At 58.7% G+C, this 27235-nt stretch overlaps 3 protein-coding genes across 8 annotated transcripts; 2 read left to right on the top strand and 1 right to left on the bottom strand.

The window, feature by feature from the left end:
- Nucleotides 1–12116, top strand: RIC8A (RIC8 guanine nucleotide exchange factor A). 4 transcript variants are annotated; one of them, XM_048306710.1, is made up of 11 exons: nucleotides 1–108; nucleotides 1459–1632; nucleotides 3868–3915; nucleotides 6003–6617; nucleotides 6958–7052; nucleotides 7842–7992; nucleotides 8598–8693; nucleotides 8847–8991; nucleotides 9352–9496; nucleotides 10178–10297; nucleotides 11050–12116. In XM_048306710.1, exons 2-11 carry the CDS (start codon nucleotides 1549–1551, stop codon nucleotides 11168–11170), a joined length of 1620 nt encoding a protein of 539 aa, XP_048162667.1. In that variant the 5' UTR covers nucleotides 1–108; nucleotides 1459–1548; the 3' UTR covers nucleotides 11171–12116. The 4 variants fall into 4 exon arrangements, with proteins under 4 accessions (XP_048162667.1, XP_048162669.1, XP_048162668.1 ...); XM_048306712.1 differs by lacking the exon at nucleotides 1–108 and adding an exon at nucleotides 902–1004; XM_048306711.1 differs by lacking the exon at nucleotides 1–108 and adding an exon at nucleotides 1161–1375.
- A 1263-nt stretch (nucleotides 12117–13379) lies between these two features.
- Nucleotides 13380–19794, bottom strand: SIRT3 (sirtuin 3). 3 transcript variants are annotated; one of them, XM_048306846.1, is made up of 8 exons: nucleotides 19708–19790; nucleotides 19456–19531; nucleotides 16750–16941; nucleotides 16247–16479; nucleotides 16029–16129; nucleotides 15665–15826; nucleotides 15120–15329; nucleotides 13380–13882 (listed from the first exon to the last, which is right to left on the bottom strand). In XM_048306846.1, exons 3-8 carry the CDS (start codon nucleotides 16794–16796, stop codon nucleotides 13862–13864), a joined length of 774 nt encoding a protein of 257 aa, XP_048162803.1. In that variant the 5' UTR covers nucleotides 16797–16941; nucleotides 19456–19531; nucleotides 19708–19790; the 3' UTR covers nucleotides 13380–13861. The 3 variants fall into 3 exon arrangements, with proteins under 3 accessions (XP_048162803.1, XP_048162802.1, XP_048162805.1); XM_048306845.1 differs by lacking the exon at nucleotides 13380–13882 and adding an exon at nucleotides 13889–14962 and having other exon boundaries at nucleotides 19708–19794; XM_048306848.1 differs by lacking the exons at nucleotides 13380–13882; nucleotides 19708–19790 and adding exons at nucleotides 13889–14962; nucleotides 19613–19630.
- Nucleotides 19795–19920: 126 nt separating this feature from the next.
- PSMD13 (proteasome 26S subunit, non-ATPase 13) lies at nucleotides 19921–26836 on the top strand. Its single transcript, XM_048306762.1, has 13 exons — nucleotides 19921–20097; nucleotides 20368–20446; nucleotides 21063–21097; nucleotides 21269–21324; nucleotides 21496–21539; nucleotides 21732–21818; nucleotides 22386–22557; nucleotides 23053–23132; nucleotides 23216–23341; nucleotides 23816–23878; nucleotides 24602–24682; nucleotides 25342–25458; nucleotides 26139–26836. The coding sequence occupies exons 1-13, from the start codon at nucleotides 20003–20005 to the stop codon at nucleotides 26232–26234; spliced, it is 1131 nt and encodes a 376-aa protein (XP_048162719.1). The 5' UTR covers nucleotides 19921–20002; the 3' UTR covers nucleotides 26235–26836.
- The last annotated feature ends 399 nt before the right edge of the window (nucleotides 26837–27235 follow it).

Here is a 27235-nt window from a genome sequence, read left to right as displayed (position 1 = left end):
TCCTCCTCCTCCTCCTCCTCCTTCCCCCCGGCACCGGGACCCTCGGGCCGCTCGCCCGGGCCGGGGCGGAAGGGCTGGAACTTGCCCCCGAGCGATCCCGGGCCGCAGGTACGGCCAGTGCCCTGCCCGGGCTCAGGGGCGGGACACGGGGCTGCGGGGGCGAGTAGGGGCTTGGGGACCAAAAAATGGGGGGGTTGGGGACAAATGCAGGGCTTCGGGGACAAGAATAGGAGTCTGGGGACAAAAAGAAGTTTTGGGGAAATAATTTGGGGTCTTGGGACAAAAACAGAGGTTTGGGGGGGAAAGTAGGGGTTTAGGGACATAAATAGGGTTTTGGGGGCAAAAAGGGGGGGTTTGGAATGCACCGAAATGGTGGGAGAAGGAGGTGGCAGCGTGAGGAGCCAGCAGGAGTATGGAAAAGGGGGATATGCCCAATGATCCATTGGCTCGTGCCATCCCCCCGAAAGCAGAGGTGGATCCCCTCCATGCCAGCCCCTAGGCATGGGGATGCTGTGTCCCTGTCCCCGGCCAGCCCAGCCTCCTGTCTCCGCAGGTTTCCGCCTTCCAAAATGCAGGATCTGCCTCCTTCGGTCCCCCCAAGAAGCCCCTCTGGGGCTGCGTGGGCAGGAGGGAACATTCCCAAATGTGTGTGATTCCCAAACCCCGGGGGCTCTGGGCCTGGGCTCCCGGTTTGCTGAGGTCGGTGTGGCCAGCTCAGCCTCATCCCCCTGGGAACACAGAAGCCGGACACATGTCCGAGCCCAAACCTGCTGGATTTCCCCCCGCTGGGAGTCACGTCCCCCCCGCACCGTGGGCTCGCGTGGCTCCGTGAGCCGCTAAACCGGTGCCGCGTCCAGAAGCACCGCGCGGTGCCGCGCATCTGCTCGCTGGCAGTGTCGGCACGGACATCCTCGCCCGGGGGGCTTGTGGCTGCGCCTGCAGGCACCGGCCATAATCCAACCCGCCAGCAAGCCCCGCTCGGCTGCTCCCCGCCACCTGCGAAGGTAGCTCCGCCTGGAGCCGGAGGATGCTCTCCCGCCTGGCCGCTCCATCCCTTGTCGCTCCACGGGAATGTTTCTGGCTTTATTTATTATTTCCCCCCCCCCCTCCCCGCCCCGTGCGGCAGCAGAAATCAGGGCAGGCGGGGAGGAGGAGGAGGAGGCAGGGAGCTATTTCGGGGAGCTGCTGTGATCTGCTCCGCGTTAATCCCCGGCTGGTGGGGGGAAGGTTTTCCCTGAGTGCTTTCCTGGGAGGGCGTATATGAAACATTGAAAAGCAGAGCGAGGAAGAAGAGGATTAGCCGGAGAGAGAGAGGAAGCTGGCTGCTGGCTTTGCTCGGGTTATCCATCCGCTCCACTTTTATGGATGCAGCAGCGTGAGCAATATCACTGGGGATTTTTTTTGTGCTGCGTTTTTTCCCTCCTTGCTCTCCCCACCCATTTCTCTCTTCCTTCTCAGAGATCGGTGTGCCGAGGTGCTTTTCCATCACCCTGGAAGTCCCCTCGCTCCCCTTCCTCCAGGCTGCGCCGTAGCTGAGCTGTTGGGATAATGGAGCTCCAGGCTGTGGTATCCACGCTGGAAAGCGGGGAGCAGGACACGGTTCTCAAGGTTCTCCAGGTCTACAACCAAGAGGTGAGTGAGCATCAACCCCTCCCTCAAATCAGGGACTCCTAAAAAAATTATTGTCCAGATCCCAAGTAAAACCTGGCCGGGAAATTAAGAGTCAGCGTGAGGACCGAGTAGGAGGAGCTTTAATGTTAAGGCAGTTTTGGAGGTGCTGAGAGAGGCCAGGGGGGAGCTGCAGGTGAAACAATGTTGGGATTTGCAAGGCAAAGATGATTAGAGGTGACTGCTGGGATCTCGTACGGGCACGGCTCTGAAAGCAGGAAATAATGAATATGGAATATCAAACCCCAGTGATCTGGGAGCAGAGGTGGGAGCATTTCTAGCCTTAAAGTGAGAAAAGATTATCCGTGGTGGTAAATCTCTGCTTGGAGAAAGGAGACTGAGGGGAGACCTCAGCTGTTTACAGCTTCCTCTGGAGGGGCAGCTCCAATCTCTGCTCTCTGTGGCCAGTGACAGGACCCAAGGGAACAGCTGGAGAGGTTTAGGTTGGATATTAGGAGAAGGTTCTTTCTCCTAGAGGGTGGTCAGGCACCGAGCAGGCTCCCCAGGGAATGGTCACGGCCCCAAGGCTGCCTGGAGCTCCAGGAGCGTTTGGACAACAGGCACAGGGTGGAACTGTTGGGGTGTGTGTGCAGCGCAGGAGTTGGACTGGCTGATCCTTATGGATCCCTTCCCGCTCAGGATATTCTATGGCTCTGTGAAATCCTGCTTGACACCGACTCTGGTTGTCAGGGAAATTTCCTTCGGAGGTTTCCCCTGGGAGGGGCTGGCCCTGTGGATCACTCTGACTCACTCTGCACCAGGCTCTGGAGTAGGTGGAAGCCAGCAGGGAAAACCTGAGGAATATTTTGCAAGAGCGTGTGAGAGAGAATGTGTGGAACTATTCCTGACAGTCGGATTTGGAATGGGGAGGTATTGGCCAAGAAGGAGCAGGTGCCTGTTAAGGACAGCACTGGGGATTAACAGCACCAGCAGCAGGTGCAGCACTGGAGTCCTCAGGAGGGTGCAAACAGTGTCTGTGTGCCCCCCCAAGCGACGATATCTCCTGTTGGATTCCCCCAGCTGGGTCCTTCCCGGGGTATCGGGCCTAGGGAACTGGAACCACAGGGTTTGCTGGCCCATCTGGAGGAAATGGAGCAGTCAGAGAGGATTATGAAACTGCAGATAAACCTGGCACGGCCTGGCATCGCTTCTGCTGCAAGACTGATGGGTCTGTATCCTTTTCCTGCGGATTTATTTTAATTCACTGTCGTGCACACAGTTTTTGGTTGCTGGGAATAAACTACAGCTAAAGCAAAACCCCAGGTGCGGCCAAAACACCCCCAAATGGGATTACAGCCTGCAGAGAGGATGCGCTGAGGGAAGAACAAGCAGCCTGCCTGTGGGTCACAGCGGTGCCGGGACCCAGCCTCCAGCTCCTGGTCCAACAGCCTGTGGGTGGATCAGCTCCTGGAGCTCCCACACAGCCCCACGCCCGGGGCTGCTCCAGGCACTGTGTCCATCGCTGCTTCCAGACTGGACAGACCAGCCCCGTCCCCGGGCTCTCGGTGACTGCACACACAGGATCAGTGCTTCATGGATTTGAAACGTTTTCGTTCTCCAAGCTAGCATCAAACTCTCTCTTGGTATGAGCAAGGATTGCCTCAGTCACTGGGAAGTGCTGCTTTTCCCCCGGCACCTGTGCTCTCCTGTGCTCTCCAGTTCTGTGGGAGCAGGTTTGGCCAGGAAGGAGACTGTCAGTGAAGAGCAACCAAAACAGCGAGAGAAGCCCGATGAATGGGAGATCAGGAGTGTTTGTTAGGCAGGGGACAGGATGGAGTGTGGAGATCAAGTCCCTGGTGTTTAAAGAATGGCCTGGATAACCATGAGGATCCATTCCCATGTGCCAGAGAGACAGGACTTCTTTTAGTCAGGAAAAGGAATAGTAAATGTCAAGGGGAGACGTGTAGGCACAGCTCAGTGGTGTCGCTGAGCAGGGGAATTACCGGCTCTGACGGGATACTGGGATTGGGATGAATACCCACTGTGCTGCTGCAGTATTTAAACTAAACCCAGTGGCGTTCCACTGGTGCTGTGGATCCGGGGGTGATGCCCAGAATGGAAGCGGGGGGCTGTCAGGAGATGGTCTGTTTGCTGTTGCAGCGTGTTTCGGACCTGCTGCTTTCCAGCTGAATGTCCCTGCCCTGGTCCCATGGAGTTTTAACCTATTCCTTATTCTGATTGGTTTTGTTTTTCCCACAGAAATCTCAGTGCTTCACCTTCGAGGATGAGGAGCGGGAAGAGAGGAAGGTAGGCACACGCTGCTTGCTTTTCTCCTCTGGTCGGCGTGTAAATCTGCTGCTCCGTACTCATGTCCAGCTGGGCTTGGCAAGCAGCTCCCACAGGAGAGGAAATGAGAGTTTTCCATTAACTTGGTTAGGGAGTGGTGTGCCTGGAGTGCCTGGCTGTGTTTTTTGCATCAGGAGTTGGCGGTTTGGATAAAGGGCAGCATCCATCCGGCATTAGCAGTGGTTCCATGACCCACATAGTGCCAGCCACGGCTGTGATCTCTGGGGCCTCTGGGCAGGGATCACAGCTGTGCCGGCTCCGGGGGAGGGCCAGGGGCTCTGCTGGCAGCCAGCAGCGGGATTTGCCCGGAGCTGTGTGTCAGCAGATCCTTTAAGCTGGTGTAACCTGGCACTTGGAGGGAAGGAGCACTCTGCCTGCTCATTCCTGCTCCTGCAGCTCTTCGTGCCAGGGCAGGCCTCGGCCTGGCTGTTCTGCCGCAAGGATGACTGTTTTCTTTGGATTGTTTTCCAGCTGGCTCAGTTCTGTGGTCAGTTCACTGGTGGATGGTGCCAATGCCTGTGTTAGCACAGCAAGTACAGGCCAGCTGACCCGGGTGGAGAGCGGGGCCTCCTTTGGCTGTGCCAGGGCCAGCTGCGGCCCCACGGAGTGTTCCAGGCGCAGCCTGAAACGTGGGACTGGATCTGATGAGATCCGAGCTCTTTGCCTTGCACTGACCCGCTGCTTGAGCTGGGACAGTCACACAGAGCATGGCTCTGGGCACAGGGTCCCACTTTTGGGGTGTATGCCCCAAATAGGAGTTGAGCATCACCACCAGCTCCTGGTGCTCGGGTGTTCAGATGGTTCAGCTTCAGGCACACACCCCGAGATCTCTTTCTCCTGAGCCAGCCCGAGGCTTTGGTTGCTGGGGCTGCACCTGAAGCTCTGTCTCTGTGTGAGGAAGGAGAAGAGAACAGCTATACTTCCTCATTTCCCCAGGATGTGAGTGTGGGGCACACCACGAGCCTCGCATTAGGGACGGAAGTTCAGTTTTTCTTCATTCCTTCCCGCAGCAGTTTCATTCCACCAGGGGAGAGTCAGGTTGGACATCAGGAGGAATTTCTTCATGGGAAGGGCGGTCAGGCATTGGAAGGGGCTGCCCAGGGAGGTGGTGTGGTCATTGTCTATCTCTGGAGGTATTCAAGGAACGCCTGGACGTGGCCTGGTGTGGTTGTGAAGGTGCTGATTGGTCACAGGTTGGACTTGATGGTCTTGGAGGTCTTTTCCAACCTGGATGATTATGAATAATGACTAATGATTATGATTAATGATTTCAGCCTTAATGATTCTCTGATTATTTCGAAGTGTAACCAATGGGGCTGTGTTAGGCTAGTTACAAACCTAATTTTTGGGTTCTTTCACTCTTGTAACGTCACAGGAAGACCCGTGCTCTGAGCTGTGTTGTGTTTGAGGTCCGGTGGGCTCCTGCAGCGGTGTGTGTGGGTTACTGCTGTGACGTCAAGTGTTGCCACACGTGGTTCAGCCTGAGCTGCCCGTGTCTGTGAGGCCTTACCTGTGCTCTCGTGCTGCTCCGTGACTCACTGTTCCCCATGAGCTTTGCAGCTCCCGTGAATTGTGTTAGTGGGGCGCTGCCAGTCTGTACCCATGGAGGATCTGGGCCAGTAGGGCTCCAGACAGCACTGAAATTGAGGAGATGCTGCTTATTTGAATCTCCTGAGGTCCCTTCACCTCTTTTCCCAAGGCACCACGTGCTCTCTTCACCTCCCTTGGGTCCTGTGTCCCTCCCTTGTGCAGGGGGGCAGGTCGGCCCTGCCAGCCTGAACCATCCTCACCAGGGCAGAGCCACCACAGGGACCTGTTTGTGCTCTCCCTCTACACCCAATACCCTCTGCAAGACATTTTTTTCCTGATTGTTCTTGCCCAAACTGGTCAGGATCAATGCCAGATCCAGGCACTTCCCAAGTGCTGCCGAGTGCACACCTGAGTGGGCCCAGGTGACACTGCTGTTGTCCAGGGCAGAGCACGCCAGGGCCAGAGGGAGCACTGGGAAGCATCAGTATCCAAGGCATTGCTTGTTTCCAACTGCACAGAAAATGGCCCAGCTGCTGATCAGGTTCCTGGAGAGGGAGCTGCAGCCGTCCTGCCAGGTCACCTGCCTGGAGAGCATCCGCATCCTGTCCCGGGACAAGCACTGCCTCGACCCTTTCACCACCAAGGAAGGCCTGAAGACCCTCTCCAGGCACGCCGGCATCGATTACTCGGAGGAGCTCATCCGGGAGGTCCCAGACTTGGATGTAATCCTGGAATCCCTGAAATGCCTGTGCAACATTGTGTTCAGCAGCGCCATGGCGCAGGAGCTGACGGCAGAGGGGCGGCTGGTGGTGGGGCTGGCCCGGCGCATCAAGCTCTACAACGAGCGCAGTCTTCCTCACGACATCAAGTTCTTCGACCTGCGCCTGCTGTTCCTGCTGACGGCCCTCAGGGTGGACGTCCGGCAGCAGCTCGCCCAGGAGCTCCGAGGCATCAGCCTCATGACAGACACCCTGGAGCTCACCCTCGGCGTCAAGTGGTTGGACCCCTACGAAGTTGCCACCGAGGAGGGACTTCTCCCGCCTTTGCCGCGGCAGGAGACGGAGCGAGCCATGGAGATCCTCAAAGTGCTCTTCAACATCACCTTTGATTCCAGCAAGAGGGAGGTGGACGAGGTGAGCTCCTTGGGCCCAGGGCATTCACGTGTCTCCGGGCTCTGGCTTTGCAGGTTTTCTCCTCCCTTGCGTTTCCTCGTGTCCCAGGCTGGTCCTTGTGCACCCTCAGGGCGGTGAGGGCCTCGGGTGTCCTTAGGGCACTGCCTCTGTCCAGTGCAGTATCACCCCTGACTTTACCTGTGCTTTTAGAGCATTCCCAAAGGGAGAATTGAGAGTCTGCTTCCCTTGGAGCGCCCTGCAGTCCATGGTCAGGCTGCTGGGGGGGGATAGGCTGCAGGCTCTGGGGTGTGTGGGATCCCCTCTGCTGATGGAGCTGTTCCTTTCTCCATGCTGGGGCCAGGAAGATGCTGCTTTGTACCGGCATTTGGGTGCCCTCCTGCGCCACTGCCTCATGATCTCCGCCGACGGCGAGGACCGCACCGAGGAGTTCCACAGGTCTGTGTTGGGAAGAGCTTCACCTGCAGCTTCACCAGCTCCCCCAGGCACATCCTGCCTGACCTTGGGCGTTTGGGAGGGACCCTGCTGACCAGCAGCTCTTGGGGTTGGCCTGGGGATCCCTCACGCTCCCGGAACTCAGAAACAGCTTTTCCTGCCCTGGGAATGCCATGTGGGAATACCACGGCCTCCTGGCCCCTGAGATCTTGTTCCATGTCCTGTGTCAGGCTGTCCCAGCGGTGACATCCACCTCAGTGGGCAACTGGCCAGAGAAGACGTGCGCTGCTTTAATTAAAAAGTCCATGAGGTGGCCTTAATTAGCCTTAAGCCATGCTGAGAAGTTGGCTGTCATGTTGCCGGGCGTTATTGGTGCAGGGGTTTCGGCTCGGAGCAGGCGGCACTGCCTTGTCCCCAAGAACACATAGTCAGGGGGATCCCAAGCAGTGCTGGCGTGGAACGTCAGGATAAGGAGTGAAGCAGGAGACTCCACAGACAGACCTTGGACCACCCAGATTGGTCCTGCTTGGCTCTGTGTCTAGATCCATGGGTTCTCAGTTGTCACTGAAGTCTCTTGGACTCTCAGCATATAGTTCAGCTGCCCAAAAAGTGTTTCAAGTTATTCCCTTTCAGCGGTGTGAGGAGCTTGAGATGCTCCAGGAGAACTCAGATCGCAGGGTCCTCACACTCCCACAAGTTAATGACGGGCCTTCGTTTCTGCAGAGCTGGAGAACTTCTGGGACCAAAGCCCCGTCACTGTGTGTTCACTTCTCTTCTCTTCCACACGTGCAGCCACACGGTCAACCTGCTGGGCAACCTGCCCCTGAAGTGTCTGGATGTGCTGCTGACTCCCAAAGTGCAGCCGGGCTCGCTGGAGTACATGGGCGTCAACATGGATGCGGTCAGCATCCTCCTGGACTTCCTGGAGCGGCGCCTGGACAGGGTGAGTGCTGGGGCCGCTGCTTCCCCCAGGTCCAGGGCACCTTTCCCTCAGCCTGGAAGAGCCTGGTGGGAGCACCATGCTTGGTTTGCAGTTAGCCCTTTGTAGGGGGGACAGCCTTTGGCAGAGCTGTGGTTGGTGGGACTAAACCAGCATCTCTGGACTGGGAAGGCGACTGCCATTGCTTTGAGGGCTGCAGGCAGTGAGATCAGTGGAACAGGGGATGATTAGCTGATAATTAACTGGGTGATTGAAAAATCAGCCCTGTTTCACTCAGCAGTGATCCAGTGGGCAGCTCTGGAAGCCTGAGTTGGTGTTACTTTCAAACTTGAGTACAGTTTTCAGCCTCTGGAGTTGTTCCAAAGGGCCTCCAAATTCTACCACTGCACTTCTCTGCCCTGGATGCCCGGCCCAAGTATTTCTGGCACTGCCTGTGCCACAGCGAGTGGTGTGGGGAGGGAGGAGGCACTGAATGCCTGTGGCAGAGGTCGGGAAGCTCCGTGTCCATCCATCTCCCTGATGGTCTGTGCTTGTGTTCTCCAGCATGAGCCACACAAGCTGAGCTCAGCATGACTGACGTGCTGCTCCTTCTGGGGATGTTTCTGCAGGGCCACAAGCTGAAGGAGAACCTGACCCCTGTGCTGAACCTGCTGACGGAGAGCGCCCGAGTCCACCGGCAGACCAGGAAGTTCCTGAAGGCCAGGGTAGGCCGTGCTCAGCCCCACGTTCAGGGGTGCTGCCCTGAGGGGAGCGCAGACGAGCAAAGCCCTGCCTATGGCCACGCTCTGGGTCCTGCCGGGGGTGGCTGAGGCCTTTGGCACCCGCAGCGACCCATCACCCTTGCTGTGGCCCTGCAGGTGCTGCCGCCGCTGCGGGACGTGCGGAACCGGCCGGAGGTGGGGAATTCCCTGCGGAACAAGCTGGTGAGGCTCATGACCCACATCGACACCGACGTCAAGCACTGCGCCGCCGAGTTCCTCTTTGTGCTCTGCAAGGAGAGCGGTGAGTCCTGTGGGGCTTCCGCAGGGAGACCCTGGGACGGGGACCCTCTGCAGGGCTTCTGCCTTCCCTTTGGGACAGCCCTGCCGAGTGGGGGAAAAGGGGAGCGCTCCAGGAGCTCTGTGGGAAGGAGGTGGTGCCTCGCAGGCCAGCGGCGAGGGACAGGCTGTGCTGGAGGACAGCCCAGCCCCCTGCACGCAGCCTGGCCCCCGTTCAGCCCCCACACATGGGCCTTGCTCCCTGTCAGCATCTCCGTGTCTCCGTGGCCTGGAGGCACGGCACAACCGCGCTGCTGGGGCTGGCGGGAACACGGGGCTGGCGGCGGGGGGAGCCCAGCGTGGCGTCTGTCCCTTCTCCCGGCAGTGTCCCGCTTTGTGAAGTACACGGGCTACGGCAACGCCGCGGGGCTGCTGGCGGCACGGGGCCTCATGGCTGGCGGCCGGGAAGAGGGGGAGTACTCGGAGGATGAAGACACGGACACGGAGGAGTACAAAGAGGCAAAGCCCAAGTAAAGAGATCTGCTCCCCCTCTAGAGCTCCCCTCCTCCCTCACCTTCCTCCCACTCCTGCTTTATCCTTCTTGGTGCACCTGCTGCCATCTCCTTGTTCTGCTCTTCCACGTGCAGCAGGGGTGGAAGTGCCCGTTACTCCTATCCCTCTCCAGAGCTCAATGTTGCTACACCCAGCTAGTTTTTGGTTCCTCTTTTTCCCTTCCCTCTCTTTCTTTTCCCCTTCCCTCTCTTTTTCTTTCTCTTTGTCTCTCCTTTCCTGCACAATGGGTGGTGTCTCGAGGGTGGGGGTGCAGGCCCGTGCCCACCCGTGTGTCCCACACTCACCGGCTTCCTGTTCAGTGTCCCTGCAGGTTGGGTTCGTTGGGATTTTCTCCATTAGCTTTTGTCTCCTGCCTTGAGGAGAGGGAGGAAATGTCACCTGCCCTCGTGTACCTCATTTCCAGTGGCACCGTGGCATTGGCAGGAGGGGGTGTTGGAGAAAAGGGAGGTGTTTATAAGGATGTAGGTCAGAAGCCCTCGGAGCACTGTGATGGCACTTGGGGCTCAGGACACAAACAGTGGTGACAGCCAGTCCTGTCGTGCCATTCCTCTGCTCCATGAGGCTCAGAAGGGTTCCAAACAGCCCTTTGTAACCTGCTGTCCCCCTCCTGAGCCCTGGCCTCCCTGCTCTCTGTGCAGCATCAACCCTGTGACGGGACGTGTGGAGGAGAAGCTGCCCAACCCCATGGAAGGGATGACGGAGGAGCAGAAGGAGCATGAAGCCATGAAATTGGTCAACATGTTTGACAAGTTGTCCAGGTACTGGGACATGGTGTGTGTCCGGGGGTGCATCTGTCACAAACCTTCCTTTGGCTGTGTTCCCAAGGCCTGAAGGGATCTAGGAGAGGGAGTGGTAGGGGATGTGTGGGGAAACTTCCCTCAGCATGGCCCCATGACGTGCTGGGGAAGCGCTGCCAGCCCCTCCAGCTTTGGCAGGATGGGACACTGTGGAACTCCTCGCTGTGCCTGCACTGTTCCCAAGCACCTGCTGCTCGCCAGCTTTGTCCAGGTGCTTGGGAAGGACAGCAGCCTCTGTCGTGGCAGTGCTGCTCAGGGGGAAGCAGCATTTTGGGGACAGATGGGGGGGACAGATGGCAGCCAGCGCCACTAGCCACTTTCCCTATTGGAGTGCTTTCTCCAGTCGTCTCTGACCCAGAGGAGCCCAGCTGAGTTCAGGCTTCCGAGAGTAGGAGGGAAGTAACCCCAGGATGTGTCGGAGGGAGAGCAGCACGGACCCTGGTGCTGGTTTCCCTCTGGGAATCCTGAACCACACAGAACAGGACTCTAGAAGGGAGCCTATTCCAGGGAATAGGATTGTGCTTCCAGGCCATTGCTTTGCCATGCTGCAAGTTTTAGGGCTGGGACTGTCCCCGCTTCTCACACAAGATCTTTAGTGGTGCCGGGGGTGTTTCAGGCCATTTCCACAAGCCCCACATTCCTGCTGTATTCCTGGTGTGTTCCCGTGCTCCGCTGCAGCTCTGCCTGACCTTCCCCCTCTCCCCTGGCTGCAGGGAGAAGGTGATCCAGCCCATGGGCATCACCCCGAGCGGCAACCTGGCGCCCATGGAGAACGCCATCCGCAACATCGCCGACGAGCACTCGTCCTCCGACTCGGACCTGGGGCTGGACTGACCCGGCCCCAGCCACGGAGAGCCGGGCTCCAGCCGCTCTCCCTTGGAACTGGTGCTGCACCCAGGGGCTGGCACTGTGCCAGGACTCTCCCTGTGGGATCTGGATCCAGCCTGGACCCCTCACAGCCCACCACATGGAACACCCGCCTCCTTCCCAGCTCCATAGCCACCTCTCCTTCCAGAGGTCTCCGTGACCTGGCTCCGCCTCGGTCTCTCCTGTCAGCAGCCTTGAGGATTTCACACTCCAAATTGCTTCCAGGACTCTCCAGCAGGATTTTTGGTTTTTAAGTATGTGCTGTTTGGGAAGAAGGGTCAGGGGGAGGCTCTTCCTGCCACTCCACCACGGTTCAGTGATGCACAGAGCCTCCGGTGTGCACGCGGCTGTGTGTGCGCCCGGCCCCACAGTGGGGCTGCTCCCCAGGAATGCCGTGGGAAGGGGGGCTGCCAGAGAGGGGTGTGGGCCTCCAGCGGGAGTGGCATCCGCAGGGTGTGGTGCAGGTGGCCGTGTCCATGTCCGTGCACACCCGGAGCGTGTGGGTGAGCAGAGCAGAGCCCGGCCAGGCCCTGGAAGCTTCCAGCATTCCACTGGCCGCAGGAGAGAGCACGCGGGTGGCTGCTGGGAACGCTCCGATGTCCCTTCCCTGGCACTGGGCGCTGTCCCTGTCACCACCCAGCTGGGTTTGGGCGTTCGCCTCTCCCCACCTCCTGCTTTCCAGACGAAAGGCCAATACCTGTGCTCTGCCCTTGGCTCCTCCTCGCTGTCCCCAGGTCACTGTGTCCCCCAGGGGCTGCTGTCGGGCCTGGTGTAGACTCGTCTTTATTTTTATTCCTGTTTTCTTTGGAAAGAAAATCTTCCCGTTGGTCTCATGTGCCCGAGTTCCCAAACCTCCCGTCACGAGTAGGAATGCACAAGTGACGCTAGAATAAAGCCAGCCTGACACGTGGGAGCATGGCCGTGATTCCTCCGAGCAGGGAAATCCCCCTGGCTGTCCCCATGGCAGAGGATCCTGCAGAGGTGTTCCTGCCCTTAGGTGTCCTTAGGAGCAGGGGTGTTCCTGGACGTGGTCCTGGAGGTGAAGAGCTGGAGGGGTGCTTTGCTTGGCTTTCCCGTTTCCACTGCTGAGGCCCCTCAAGGCAAGGAGCATACTGAGGGGCTGGAGCATGTCCAGGGAAGGGAATGGAGCTGGGGAAGGGTCTGGAGCACAAGGAGCTGAGGAGGCTCAGCCTGGAGAAAAGGAGGCTCTGGGGAGATCCCTGACAGGAGGGGGCAGCTCCCAGGGAACAGGGACAGGACAGGAGGAAATGGCCTCAAGCTGTGCCAGGGCAGGTTCAGGTTGGACACCAAGGAGGAATTTCCGCATGGAAAGGGCTGTCAGCCATTGGAAGGGGCTGCCCAGGGAGGTTTGGAGTCCCCTCCCTGAAGGTGTCCAGGGAAGGCCTGAAGGTGGCACTCAGTGCTCTGGGCTGGGGACAAGGTGGGGACCGGGCACAGGGTGGACTCGATGATTTTGGAGGTCTTTTCTAAGCTGGATGATTCTGTGGTTCCATTTAGTTCCTGACTGACCCCCAAGTGCCATTCCAGGCTGCTGGGCTGGGGACAGCCCTACTCTGTCACAGTGTGAGCTTTTAGGCCAATTGCATCTTTCTCTTTTTAACTAGCAAACCCCCCCCAGCCTGCTCCCAGCCCTTCTGTGTGCAGACACAGACCCCTGATCCCTTCCCAGCTGCTGAAGCTTTCCCAAGCTTTCTGTGCAAAAGGAAAAGGGGGGTTTGGTGCTTTTAATGCAATTGCTTCTGATATTGCTGTTTGAATTTTCCAGAGAGCTTAAATCCCTAAGAACAGCTGCCAGGCCTGGCCTGGAATGCCCTGGAGCAGGGGCTGAGCTTGGCACTGGGCGTTTTGGGGGGAGGTGTTCATAGAATCAGGGAACTCTGTTTTGGGGGGAAGCAGGGGATGGTTAAAAACGAAGTCCCCACCATTTCCAGTGTGGATCCATAAGGCTCTGCGTTGTGTTCTGTCAGGTTTGGGACAGAGCAGGACATGGCTGCAGTGCTGTGACGCTGCCACCCCCCAGGATGGCATCTACAGCAGGGAAAGGCACTTGTGTGAGGGGGAAAAAGGGAAAAAAGGTACTGAAAAGCAGGTGAAAGAAGCAGTGGTGGGAACAGAAGGTGTGACTTTACAGAAAACCCCTCAGGTGACATCCAGAAACGAATTATCTGTCTTTATTATTAAATAATTAACACTCCAGTGATTCAGAAACTCCCCAGCAGCTTGAGCTGGAATGGGAATGGGGGGCAGCCCCCCCGCCCCTGGCTTGTCCCCTGATTAGCAGAGATTTCATGGAAGACTAAACACAGCCTGCAGCAGCTGAGGATCGTGGCCAAGGGAACAGTGGCTGGGGAGGAGCTGTGACAGGAACTGGATGCTCAGCCCGGTGGGAGCTGGAAAACACTCTCCAGTCTGTCCTGGCCTGACCCTCATGGCATTCCAGCTCCTGCTCCGTGAAACCAGTGTCTGTGAGGGGCTCTGGGATGGATGGCTCGGAAGGAGGGAGATCCAAACAGCAGCTGCAGACACAGAGCTCATTGGATGTGCTGGCACGAGCCCCCGGGCCCTCAGACACTTGCTGGTGACACTCATGGCTGGACGTCCTCCAGTGACGTGCTGAGGGGTGACAGGAGCACCTTCCTACTTGTCCTTGGCATCCAGCTGGAAACAGAGACCACAGCGCTGGCCAGGGAGCATCAAACGTTCCAGCCCCAGCACCATCCCCACAGTCACAGAATCCCAGAATCCCAGAGTGGTTTGGCTTGGAAGGGACCTTAAAGCTCATCCAGTCCCACCCCTGGCCACGGACAGGGACACTTTTCCACTAGTCCAGGCTGCTCCACGCAACTGGTTTTCCTCTGTCACTGTTGCAGCAGCATTATCCCTCAGGGATTCAGAGCAGCACAAGCATCATGCCAAGGGCTGGCTGGTCCCCAAAATGTTGGTACCGAAGAATCAAAAACCTGGCCAACAGGCTAAGAATTCCTACTCATTCCTGCTGCGTTATCTGAGGGAAGTAAGAACAACCTGGATGTTGCAATTGGAATGCTGAAGCCAGATTTTGTGGAGTCACGTTTGGACAATGTATGCCTAAAAAATAACAGCTCTGTTTGATGTCAAATGTGGAAAAAACCTCCCAGTGGTCTACAGGAATGTAGTAATTAACATCTGCACTGAGCTCTGAGTAATTAAGAGCTTGTTCCCCTGCAATTTCTCACTCCTGAAGATCCCAGAAGGTGACAGGTGTGAGAATGGTGGGGGAAAAAAGTCTGTTTAAAGACTTTCATCACTGCCAAGTGGAGCAGGAGCAGGAACCCCACTCCCTGTCCGGCCGTGGCAGCACAGGCTGGGTCTCAGCACACCTGGAGCCTCCCTTCCCTCTCTCCTACTGCGTATTGCTCCAGAGGAACCTCTGGAAGTGGCAGCACAGCCATGAAGGGGCTGCATGGAGCGAGGGCTTCCAGCCCCTCACATCCCGGTTTTGTGTTGCGGCACTGCTGGCCGGGGGCATTTCCTGGCTGGTTACTCCCAGCCCCTGGAATCGGCACCTCCAGCTGCAGCTACGGGGCTAGTCTGGGAACAAATCACACAGCAGGTGATGTAGCGGGAAGCTTTTCAGTCCCTGAAGGGGTCACTGCTTCCAGCCCAAATCCTGCCCTTTTCCATGCTCCTAGCTCATCCGGGACTGGCAGATCCACGTCTTCCCATCTACCACACACAGCGCTCTGCCCTGGCACCCAGCTGTGAAAACAGCACTCAGCTTTGGGTCGGTTTGGGGTTTTTTTGCACTCTTCTATGCGGTGTGACCCCAGCAAGCACAAACCCACTCCCCTGGATAACTGCAGCACAGGGAATGCAGGGGCTGAGGGAGGAGCTGGGGCTCCGAGCCTCTTCCCACCTTCTCCTTCTCCTTCTGGGTCAGCGTTTGCATCTCGTCGCTCCAGCCCAGCAGCTCCACCAGCTTCTCGACGCCGCCCACCACGTCCCCGAGCTGGGCCACGTCGTTGTGGCGCTGCTGCCACGCAAAGGGGCCCACGAGCTCTCGGTTGATGAGGACCCGGGGCACGGAGCTGCGCACGGCTCCGGCCAGGCTGGCAAAGGGCTCCACCTGAGGGGGGAACCGAGGGGGCACGGGGACGGTCACCCTGCCAGGGGCACCAGTTCCCAGCACACTGGGCTTGCAACCGCTCAGCCACCCCGGCTCTGAACGGGTCACAGCGTCACCAGGTACCTGGTGGCCTTCCCTCAGGCAGCCCCACAGCTCTCCAGGTGCCCAGAAGGTCTCTTGGAGCTCCTCCGCCCTATTTCTTACCCTCCACCTCAAATTCCACCTCCCTAACCCATTTTCTCGCCTTCTCCTCTAAGCCCTCTCTCCCCTCCGGAGTCCCTTCAGGCCCTGTTGTCCGTGTGCCTTTTCCCCAGGGGTTTCCCCCATTCCCAGACCTCCAGGGATGTCCCGATGACGAAGAGCAGGTCTGCCATGGGGAAGTCTGTGAGGTGCAGGAGGAAGCGCTGCGGGAGCTTCTCGCCGAAGAACACGATGTCAGGCTTGACGATTCCAGTGCAGACAGGGCAGCGAGGGATCCTGTCCCCCATGACATCTCCCTGAAGGGAGACGCCCCAAAACTGCCCGTCACAGGGGTTCAGAACCACCACGTGTCCTCAGAGACACGCCCAACCCCAAACCTGGTCCCCTCCTTAAACCTCTTGCCCCCGAGGGGAAAAAACCAGGTTGGGACCTGTCATTATGATAATAATTAATGCCTCCTTGTGTTAATTGTGTTGATGCCCAGCTGGGCCCACTCACCCTGAAGTCCTCTCCGGGGAAGTTCCTCTGACACACCGTACAGGTGGCAGTGGCAAAGGTGCCGTGGGCTTCCACCAGCCTGTCGGGAGGGATCCCAGCCGCTGGAATACAGCGTGGGGGAGAGGACTGAGCCAGAGCCTCCCTGTGCACGTCTCCCCGCTCCTGCCTCTCCCCTCAGCTCCTTGTGCTGCTGCTGGGGATGGGAGGAGGGAGCTCACCTCTCTCCAACCCGTCGATGTTCTGTGTGTAGAGGCGCAGGAGCAGCCCCTTGTCGTGCAGCAGCCGGAGGAAATAGTGGGCGGAATTGGGGCGGTAGTTGCCAGGATAGAGCTCCTTGGCCAGGGTGAAGAAGGGCTTGGGGTTGACGAAGAAATAGCCCAGCTCAAAGATGGCCTCGGGGTAGGGGATGTTGTACTGCTCCAGGTTGCTGTACAGGCCGCTCCCGGGGGACCTGCGGGGACAGGGGGCACCTGAGAGGGGCTGCCGTGGGACCTGGGCTGGAGACAGAATCCCAGGATCCCTGAGGTTGGAAAGACCTCCAGGTCCATCAACTTGTCCAACCTTGTCAACAAGAGCACCGAGTGCCACGTCCGGTCGTTCCTCGGACACCTCCAGGGATGGGGGCTCCACCAGCTCCCCGGGCAGCCCCTTCCAATGTTTACTCACCCCTTCCATGGACAAGACCTCAGCCCTCCAAGGATGCAGAGGATGGAGGCATCACCTGAAGTCCGGGATGCCGCTGGGCGTGCTGATCCCGGCGCCGGCCATCACCACCACGCGCCGACATTCCTTCTTCCGGAGCAGCTCGGCCGCGTCCTTCAAAGTGAGCTTCTGCTTCCCCTCGTCGCCTCCCCACGTGCCCCAAATGGCTCTGGCAGCCGCGCTCAGACAGAAGGGCCTGGAGCCCTGGGTCCTGCTCGGCACAGGGGGAAGCACAGCACTGAGACAACTGACAGTGACTTCGGCTCGGGGGGAGAAAACCACCCAAAAATTCCACAGGGAGCTCTTCCCTGGGCAGGATTGTGCGAGGGCTTCACTAGGAGGGAGCCTGGCCGTTATCTGACCCAAACCCTGGAGCAGACACGTCCCTCTGCGCCTCCTTCCATGGATCTAAAATACCAAATCGCCGGCGTTCCTGTGAGAGGGGATTTTTGGACAGGGATGGACACGAGGCTGGACCCACTGGGAATCACCAGTCTCAGTGTTGGTTTACACTCCTCTGGGATCCAGGAGACTCTTCTGTGTCCTGAGTTCAACAAGTTTCTCTCAGGGTGGTGTGTGACCCTGCCCAGGTGAGCACAGACACTGTCGTTCCCCTGTTCCCCCTCGGGCTGTGTGTGTCCTTGTGCCAAGGAATCGCAGCCCGTGCCCAGCTGGGCTGGGAACAGCCATTACCATCTGGGAACAGTCATTAGCAGTTCAGGAACACTCATTATCAGCAGGGAACAGCTTCTTCTCCCAGAAAATTAGTGCTGCTGGAGCAGGGCATTGTGCACAGTCCAGAGCAGGTGTGGGGAGAGCCGGCAGAGCTGCTGGGGCTTGGCAAGCCCGAGGAGCAAGGACAGAGCTGGAAGTGTCTCCAGGCCTCAGAGTGGTCAGCTCTGCCTTCCCAGGGATGTGACACTGCCTTCCCAGGGATGTGTGACATTGCCTTCCCTGGGATGTGTGACACTGCCTTCCCTGGGATGTGTGACATTGCCTTCCCAGGGATGTGTGACACTGCCTTCCCTGGGATGTGTGACACTGCCTTCCCAGGGATGTGTGACATTGCCTTCCCTGGGATGTGTGACACTGCCTTCCCTGGGATGTGTGACACTGCCTTCCCAGGGATGTGACATTGCCTTCCCTGGGATGCATGACACTGCCTTCCCTGGGATGTGTGACATTGCCTTCCCAGGGATGTGACACTGCCTTCCCTGGGATGCATGACACTGCCTTCCCTGGGATGTGTGACACTGCCTTCCCTGGGATGTGTGACATTGCCTTCCCTGGGATGCATGACACTGCCTTCCCTGGGATGTGTGACATTGCCTTCCCAGGGATGTGACACTGCCTTCCCTGGGATGTGTGACACTGCCTTCCCAGGGATGTGACATTGCCTTCCCTGGGATGCATGACACTGCCTTCCCTGGGATGTGTGACACTGCCTTCCCTGGGATGTGTGACACTGCTTTCCCTGGGATGTGTGACACTGCTTTCCCTGGGATGTGTGACATTGCTTTCCCAGGGATGTGTGACACTGCTTTCCCTGGGATGTTTTACATTGCCTTCCCTGGGATGTGTGACACTGCTTTCCCTGGGATGTGTGACACTGCTTTCCCTGGGATGTTTTACATTGCCTTCCCTGGGATGTGTGACACTGCTTTCCCTGGGATGTGTGACACTGCTTTCCCTGGGATGTTTTACATTGCCTTCCCTGGGATGTGTGACACTGCCTTCCCTGGGATGTGTGACATTGCCTTCCCAGGGATGTGTGACACTGCCTTCCCAGGGATGTGTGACATTGCCTTCCCAGGGATGTGTGACACTGCCTTCCCTGGGATGTGTGACACTGCTTTCCCTGGGATGTGTGACATTGCTTTCCCAGGGATGTCTGACACTGCTTTCCCTGGGATGTGTGACACTGCTTTCCCTGGGATGTGTGACACTGCTTTCCCTGGGATGTTTTACATTGCCTTCCCTGGGATGTGTGACACTGCTTTCCCTGGGATGTGTGACACTGCTTTCCCTGGGATGTTTTACATTGCCTTCCCTGGGATGTGTGACACTGCTTTCCCTGGGATGTGTGACACTGCTTTCCCTGGGATGTTTTACATTGCCTTCTCTGGGATGTGTGACACTGCCTTCCCTGGGATGTGTGACACTGCTTTCCCTGGGATGTTTTACATTGCCTTCCCTGGGATGTGTGACACTGCCTTCCCTGGGATGTGTGACACTGCTTTCCCTGGGATGTGTGACACTGCTTTCCCTGGGATGTTTTACATTGCCTTCCCTGGGATGTGTGACACTGCCTTCCCTGGGATGTGCCCCTGCACTGCCTTTCCCTGCTGCCACAGGGATGTGTGACATTGCCTTCCCTGGGATATGTGACACTGCTTTCCCAGGGATGTGACCCTGCCTTGCCCGCTGTCACAGGGATGTGACAGTGCCTTCCCAGGGACGTGACACCGCACGGCCTTTCCCTGCTGTCACAAGGACTCGGCTCTGCCCTGTCTCACCGGGTTCCCGGAGAGCTGAACTCGACATTTCCCCGGCAGATCCCGACTCTGCGGGCTCCCAGGCCAGCCCTGGCTCACACAGTGACGTCCCTGCTCAAACGGACACGGGACATCCTCCATCGCGGCAGCGCACCCCATCCCAACACCGATTCCCACCCTGCCCTTCCCGCAGGGATGCTCCGGCCCCGGGCCGCCCGTTCCCCGCCTACCTCCCGTCCCCGCCGCGCCGTGCGGCCCGCGCCGTGCTGCCATGGCGGGCCCCGCGCTGCCACAGGCTCCTGCAGGCTGCAAGAGAGCAGAGCGGTGCTGGGGGCGGTGCTGGGGGCTCCCGGGGCTCCCGGGGCTCCCCCCGGCCCCGGCGCTCACCGGCCGCCAGCAGCGCCCGCGCCCCGCGCTCCATCGCCGCTACCGCACTGCCGCGAGCGCGCGCGCCCGCGCTCCCGCCCCCCGCCGCCGCTCACCCCGCCCGCGGTCGTTCCGGCGGTTCCGGCGGTTCCGGCGCGGGGAAAGGCACCGGGGGAAGGCGCGGGGGGCTGGCGGGGTGGCGGCGTTGCCGCGGTGACCGCGGGTCGCGGCGGTACCGGCGCGGAGTGAGTGCGCGGCGGCGGCGGGCGCGGGGCGTTACGGTACCCGGCGTGCCCCGCGCGGCCGGAAGTGAGTGCGCACAGCGGGCACGGCGCGGCCTCCTCGCTCCGGTCCCGTCCGGCCCCGTCCCGGCCCCGGCCCCGTCCCGGCCCCGCCGCCGCCGCCGCCGCCATGAAGGACGTGCCGGGCTTCCTGCAGCAGAGCCAGAGCGCGGGGCCGGGCCAGGCCGCCGTGTGGCACCGCCTCGAGGAGCTCTACAACAAGAAGTGAGCGGGGACGGGGTGCGGGGGGTTCGCCCGCCCCGGGTGCCGGAGCCGAGCGCGGCCGGGCCCGCCCGCCTGAGGAGCCCTCGCGGGGCCCGCCGGACCCGCGTCCCTTTAGCCGCCTCGGTGCTCACCCGGGAGGTGGCTCCCGCGGTGTTCGCCCCTGTCAGGCGGTCCCAGCCCCCGGTTCGCGCCCTCAGACGCTGCTCGGCACGGGCCGGGAGGGGGCACGGGCCGGCGGCGTTGGGCTCACGGGGGTGTTTGTGTCCTCAGGCTGTGGCACCAGCTCACTCTGCAGGTGCTCGACTTCGTGCAGGACCCTTGCTTCGCCCAGGGAGATGGGCTCATCAAGGTGAGCGCACTCCTCCCGGCTCTCCCGGTTTTCTGTACCGGGAAAAGCTCAGCCTGTGGCTTCTCTCTTTCCTGATCCTCTCGGAGAATTACTAACCAGAGTGGGTTCGGCTCCCGGGGTGTTTGCACTGGTGACTGTGTGAAAATTCTGCTAAAATCAAGTGTCTCGAGTTCAGAAGCTTCAAAGTGATTCTTTCCTTCACTCGCCTAGAATTTTCATTTTTGGGGGTTGCAGGGGGATTTTTTTTTTATTATTCCGTATTTTAGCAAGAGGTTTGCAAGTGCAGGATGGGTGGTCAGTGGAAGAAGCCTGTGGAGATAGAATTAGATAAAATGAGCAGTTCTGGGTTCTGAACAGTGCTGGAATTTCTGTATGGGATGCCCCATTTTCTGGAGAAATCATAGGACCCTGGAATGCTCTGGGTTGGAAGAGACCTCGAGGACCATCATGTTCCACCCTCCCCGCAAGAGACACCTTCCACTAGCCCAGTTGGCTCAGAGTCCTGTCCAGCACTTCCAGGGCTGTCCAAATAGAGCTGGAATAGAGAGGAAATGTGGTGAGAAGCTCTGAACTGGGCTTTCCTTGACCCTGAGTGTCCCTGTCCTTGTCCCCGCAGCTCTATGAGAACTTCATCAGCGAGTTTGAGCACAGGTGAGTTACTGGGGGTCGCCTGAGAGGGTTTGAGGGTCACCTGGGAGGGTTTGAGGGTCACCTGGGGGGAACTGGGGGTCACCTGGGAGGGTTTGAGGGTCATCTGGGAGGGTTTGGGGGTTGCCTGGGGGGAACTGGGGGTCGCTGCTGACTCCGAGCTGCTCCCTGCAGGGTGAACCCCCTGTCCCTGGTGGAGATCATCCTGCACGTGGTCCGGCAGATGACAGGTGCGTGTCCTCCCCTCTTCCCCGTGCTGTTGTTAGCTCTGCATCGTGGCTGGGGGCCCTGGATGGGAACCCCTAGTGCAGCCTGCAGGGAGCCTGTAAAAGGCGGGTTGGAAGGCGAGGTTTGGCTCCATGAGAGCTGCATGTTTAAATCTGTTTTTCCCTCTGCTCCAGATCCCAATGTGGCCCTGACTTTTCTGGAGAAGACCCGGGAAAAGGTATGTTGGGAGTTGCTCTCGGTTGTTGTGAGCAAGCCAAGAGGCACGGGCGTATGTGACACCTGTGCTGGAGAGCAGCGCCTTTCCACAGGGATTTGAGTGCAGGAATGTGGGCACAAGGGACGTTTATGCAGCCCCTGGAGCGCACCTGGCTGCAGGTGACACTGCAAAGGGGTGCCTGGGTCCCTGCAGGTGAAGAGCAGCGACGAGGCTGTGATCCTGTGCAAAACGGCCATCGGGGCCCTCAAGCTCAACATCGGGGACCTGCAGGTCACCAAGGTGAGGGGCGGCCTGGGATGGGGGATGGGGAGTTTTGGGGTGCTGGGACATTCCTTGGTTCTCCCAGCTCCCGGCTCAGAGGGGCTTGTGAGCTCTCCAGGATGAGGGAGCTGCTGACGGTGACCTGTGCTGGTGTTGCCTGAGCGAAGCACATGGGGTTTGTCATCCTTGGCTGGCTTTAAAACCATCTTTCAAACCTGAAATGATGTTTTTCAGGCAGTGCATCTTTGGCTCTCCTCGAGCGAGTACAGAGGGATGGGTTTGGGGGGTGGAATCCTGGAATGGTTTGGGTTGGAAGGGATCTTGAAGATCACCCAGTCATGGGCAGGGACGCCTTCCACTAGAGCAGGTTGCTCCACCCTGGCCTTGGACACTTTCAGGGATGGGGCAGCCAGAGCTTCTCTGGGCACAGGGAGGGGTTTGGGAGTGGTGGTGGCTTTGGCTGTGTCACACCTGCCCGGGATGTCACCGGGCATCCCCCGGGAGGGCTGCGACCCTCGGAGCCGGGAGCGCAGGCACGCCCCAGGTGCTCCTTGCCCTGTAAGAGCCAGGTCTTGCCCTCCCCAGGAGACCATCGAGGAGGTGGAGGAGATGCTGAACACCCTCCCCGGGGTGACATCAGTGCACAGCCGCTTCTACGACCTCTCCAGCAAGTACTACCAGACCGTGGGGAACCACGCCGCCTACTACAAGGACGCGCTGCGCTTCCTGGGCTGCATCGAGGTCAAAGACCTGCCAGGTAACTCCTCTGCAGGGGAAATCCCACTTCCCACACCCTGCTTCATCCCCACAAGCCAAATGAGTGCCCTGGCTGGGGTTTTCTCCGTGTTGTTTTGGCTGTGCCGTGGTGGGTCCGAGGTCCGGCTGGACTGAGGAGTGACCCCCGAGGACCTGCTCCTGGCCTGCACCAGGGGGAAGAGGGGGAGCGCCCCTGCCAGAAGGACAAATTTGTTCCAATTCCCCAAAATCTTCACTCTAGATTCAAAAAGCAGCCCTTTTGTGCCTGCAGGCTCCTGAGTTTCAGGCAGCGTGGGAGAAGATGAGGGCTGGGAATTGTTTAATGTAGGTGAGGCAGGGCTCGATGGGGCTTAAAGTGGTGCTTTATCCAAAATATTATTGGCTTGGCTTTTTTTTTATCATCCAATTATTTTTGGTTGGGGTTTTCTTTATCCATAGCGGTTTTGGTTTGGGTTTTTTTTTCATGCAAATTATTTTTGTTTTGGTTTTTTCCCAGTATCAGAGCAGCAGGAGAGAGCCTTCACCCTGGGGCTGGCCGGGCTGCTGGGAGAAGGTGTCTACAACTTCGGGGAGCTGGTGAGTGCTGCCACATCCCTTGGTCCCTGGAGCCCCAGGAGCTGTTTCTGCCCTGCTCACACCCTCCTGCCTGTCCCCTGCAGCTGATGCACCCCGTGCTGGAGTCCCTGCGCAGCACGGACCGGCAGTGGCTCATCGACACCCTCTTCGCCTTCAACAGCGGCAACGTGGAGACCTTCCAGGCCCTCAAGTCGGCCTGGGGGCAGCAGGTGAGGGCTCTGGCACTGCTGAAGGCCCAGGCTTGGGGTTTGCAGCTGACATTTGGAGTCTGTGGGCCTTTTCCTGATCACCTTTGCCTCATTCCTGGCTCTGGAGCACTGGTGTAATCCTGGTCGGAGCATAGGAGTGGTTATTCCATCTCGGTACCCATCATTAGTTTTCTTTTGGCTTCCCTCTGGAGTGCTTCCAGTGCTTTCCCTCCTGTTCTGGGAAGTGGGAGGGAGAGCAGTGATGCTGGATGTTACCTGTGCTGGCTACACCAGGAGTCACTGGCGTAGCAGTGGATTTGTGAGACTGCTGGCACTTGGACTGTTTCCTGGAACCATTCCTGGCTGCTGGGTGGGCTGTGGTGGCCTCCTTCCTCCTAAATGAACCCTCCCAGGGATTTATTCGTGCATGTTCTCCCCCAGGATGGGGGGGAAATGCAAGAATGACCTGCTTTGGTGCCTCTTCCCCCCTCACAGCCCGACCTGGCTGCGAACGAAGCGCTCCTCCTGCAGAAGATCCAGCTGTTGTGTCTCATGGAGGTGAGCTGGGATGTGCTCGGGGTGCCTGGTCCCTCAGCTGCAGGAACTCCGGGATACAGGAGGTTCAGGGTGGATTTTGCCCGTAGATGGAGCCACGGGCAGGTGCCGTGAGGGAAAACGCCTTGTGCTGGGCTGCTTGTCCCTAGTTCCTGGGGGGCTTTTGCGTGGAGTGCCGGGACAGGTGGGAATGGGTTATTGGGAAGGGCTAGATGGGATATTGGAAAGAAATTCTTCCCTGTGAGGGTGCTGAGGCCCTGGCACAGGGTGCCCAGAGAAGCTGTGGCTGCCCCTGGATCCCTGGCAGTGCCCAAGGCCAGGCTGGACATTGGGGCTTGGAGCAGCCGGGGATCGAGGGAGGTGTCCATTCTGTGATGTGGAGGAGGGGGAGAGCAATCCCTCAGGGATGGTGTCTGGAGGATGTTCCAGGATAACAAAAGGCTTCTGGAACACGGTTAAACATCTCTGTCTCCCAGGGACTGAGGGTCCTTTCCCTGGTGGATAACCTGAACAGTCCCTTCCTGTCACTGGAAGGCCCCGGCTCCGTTGTCACCGCCCCACACTGGTGTAAAACATTCTCGTTGGACTTACCTTGGTTAAACGTGAGAAATGCCATTGCCAGCGCAGAGTGAGACTGGGCAGGGCAGCTTGAGGGAGGCTCTGGGAGCTGTGGGAATCCCCAAAACCCCGTGGGGGTTGTTTTTTTGGTTTGTTCCCTGGATCCAGATGACTTTCACCCGCCCGGCCAACCACCGCCAGCTCACCTTCGAGGAGATTGCCAAGAGTGCCAAAGTCACCGTTAACGAGGTGAGTTTGGGGGTGGACACCCTTGGTAATGTCCAGGTTCTGGAGCTCTAAGAGTGCCTGGATAGACCTGAACCACACAGAATCCCAGAATCATCTGGGCTGGAAAAAAGCTCCGAGGTCATAGAGTCCAACCCGTGTCCAGAGCACCGAGTGCCACGTCCGGTCATTCCTTGGACACCTCCAGGGATGGGGATTCCCTGGGCAGCCCCTTCCAAGGCCTGACAGCTCTTCCCATGAGGAAGTCCTTCCTGGCGTCCAACCTGAACCTGCCCTGGTGCAGATTGAGGCCGTTTCCTCCTGTCCTGTCCCTTGAATCCTGGGAGAAGAAACCGACTCCCACCTGTTGCTCAGGGACAGTTGGGCTCTGTTGGCTTTCTCCACTTGCCTTGTTTTTCCTGGGATTTCAGAGAAAAGGAAATAAATCTAGTTGTAGGGAAAAAGAACTAAAAAACCCTAAAATCGAGTTTTAGCGGAAAGTTCTAGGGAGCAGGACTCCTCCACGTCGAGGTGCCGAGTCTCGAGGCAGTTCTGTCACCTGAAAGGGGGTGGGTGTGAGAGCTGCTGCCCGGGATTCTGAGGGGATCTCGTGTGAAGGTGCCAGGTTTTACTCCTGTCAGGGGGAAAGCGGGGTCATTGCCCGGGATCATCTGTGTTCCCAGGTGGAGCTGCTGGTGATGAAGGCGCTCTCGGTGGGGCTGGTGAAGGGCAGCATCGACGAGGTGGACAAGAGGGTGCACATGACGTGGGTGCAGCCACGGGTGCTGGACCTGCAGCAGGTAAAGCCACCGGCTCCAGCTGGGCCGGGCTGGGAGCACCCGGGAGCGACAGCGGAGCTGGGAAGGGTCACAGCTTGGGGTGTATCACAGGGACAGGGCTGGCACGTCCTTCGTGAAAGCCGCACAGAAGCCGTGGCTGTGATTTCCAGAAGGATCCAGGCCTCATTCCTAAGTGCATGAAACAGCCTCTGGGAGTTCTGGGGGTGTAGGAGGCACATTGCTCTTGGGAAGAGGGAAGTCCAGGATGATGATGGAGCTGTTGAGCTTCTCAGCTTCATCCTTGTAACGTTTAAGGAGACTGTGCAGGGTGTCTTTACCTTTAAGCCCAAAATCGAGTGCCTGGAATTCCAGCTGCAAACGACTCCTTTGGTGCATTTCAGTTTAACCCTTGCTGATTTGCTGGTAGAAGCTGTTCATCCCAGAATCCCAGGATGGTTTGGGTTGGGGGGGACCTTAAAGGCCATCCAGTGCCACCCCCTGCCATGGGCAGGGACACCTTGCGCTATCCCAGGCTGCTCCAAGCCCTGTCCAGCCTGTCCTGGAACACTTCCAGGGATGGGGCGTCCCTGTTTCTGGCTGTGTGGGGCTTTGGGGAGTGGTGTGGGCTCTCCGGTGTGAGGAGGAGCCTGTGGGCATTCCCAGGAGCTGAGGCACTCCGTCCTCGTGGCCTCGCCTTGCAGATCAAGGGCATGAAGGATCGCCTGGAGTTCTGGTGCACGGACGTGCGGAGCATGGAGATGCTGGTGGAGCACCAAGCCCACGACATCCTGACATAGAGGAGAGAGTGATTCCTGCTGCTCCTGAGGCCGGCAGCACTCAGGCCACTGACTGCACTGGATCCCCGGAGGGGTGGGTGGGCAGAGCGGGAGCAGCCGGGGATGTGGCGAGCAGGAGGACGAGGACGTGGCCTTTTGCCGTGTGACCCTTTGGTGCTCGAGCCAAGCTTTCCCTCTGCTGGCACGAGTGGCTCTGATCCCTGGTCCCAGAGCTCCGTCCTGGGGGGATGGATCACTCCTGAGCCCTCCTGCCTCCAGCTGCTGCAGGAGGGTGGGATCCTGGTGCAGGATCCGAGGGGTCTTGGCCTTAGGGGGCACGGCCCGTCCCGCTGCCCTCTCCCCCTGCCCCTGCAGCAGCCTGAGGCAGCATTCCCCAAGTCCTCTTCCCCAAATCCTCTTCCTCCCCTGGCCCCCCTTCCCTCCACCTCTCCTCATCTACTGCAGAGGGAGCGTTTGCTCCATCCAAGGGTTTTCCCGGGATTCCTGGTTAGTGGGTGTGTCTATACACTTGAGGGGGTGGTTGTCTTTCACCAACGCTTTGCGCTCAGGTGAGGTGCAGTGGCATTGCCGGAATAAACGTCTCTGCCTTCCCTTTTTGGGAATTCTGTGTCATCTCCGTCCCTGGCAGATGAGCTGCTGATCCCTTTAAAAACGTGTTTCCACGGTCTTGCCACTGCTGGGATTCAGGAGCTTTCCCCACCAGTTTGGTTCTCTGGTGTCGTTAGCAAACAGCACTGATGGAATTTTGGTACTTTTCCTGCTTTTCCTGCCTTGCCTGAGGGCATAAACCCAGCAAGAGAAAGAAGGGAGCATGTGGCTGGTGCCAGACTGGTGCAGGCACAGAGGTGCCTCACGCAAGGGAGACAAGCTTTGGGACACAGGACAAAATGGAATTGTTGGAGTCTGTACTCGCTCAGCCTCCTGCTGCTGCTCTCCAGGCCCTTCTGGCTGAAATTCCCTCCTGGATGGGGGTTGTTCAGTGCCCAGGGCCTGCCTCCTCC

Source organism: Corvus hawaiiensis, chromosome 6 (assembly GCF_020740725.1).
Source record: "Corvus hawaiiensis isolate bCorHaw1 chromosome 6, bCorHaw1.pri.cur, whole genome shotgun sequence".
Taxonomy (NCBI): Eukaryota; Metazoa; Chordata; class Aves; order Passeriformes; family Corvidae; genus Corvus; species Corvus hawaiiensis.
This window is presented reverse-complemented; position numbering and strand designations above follow the sequence as displayed.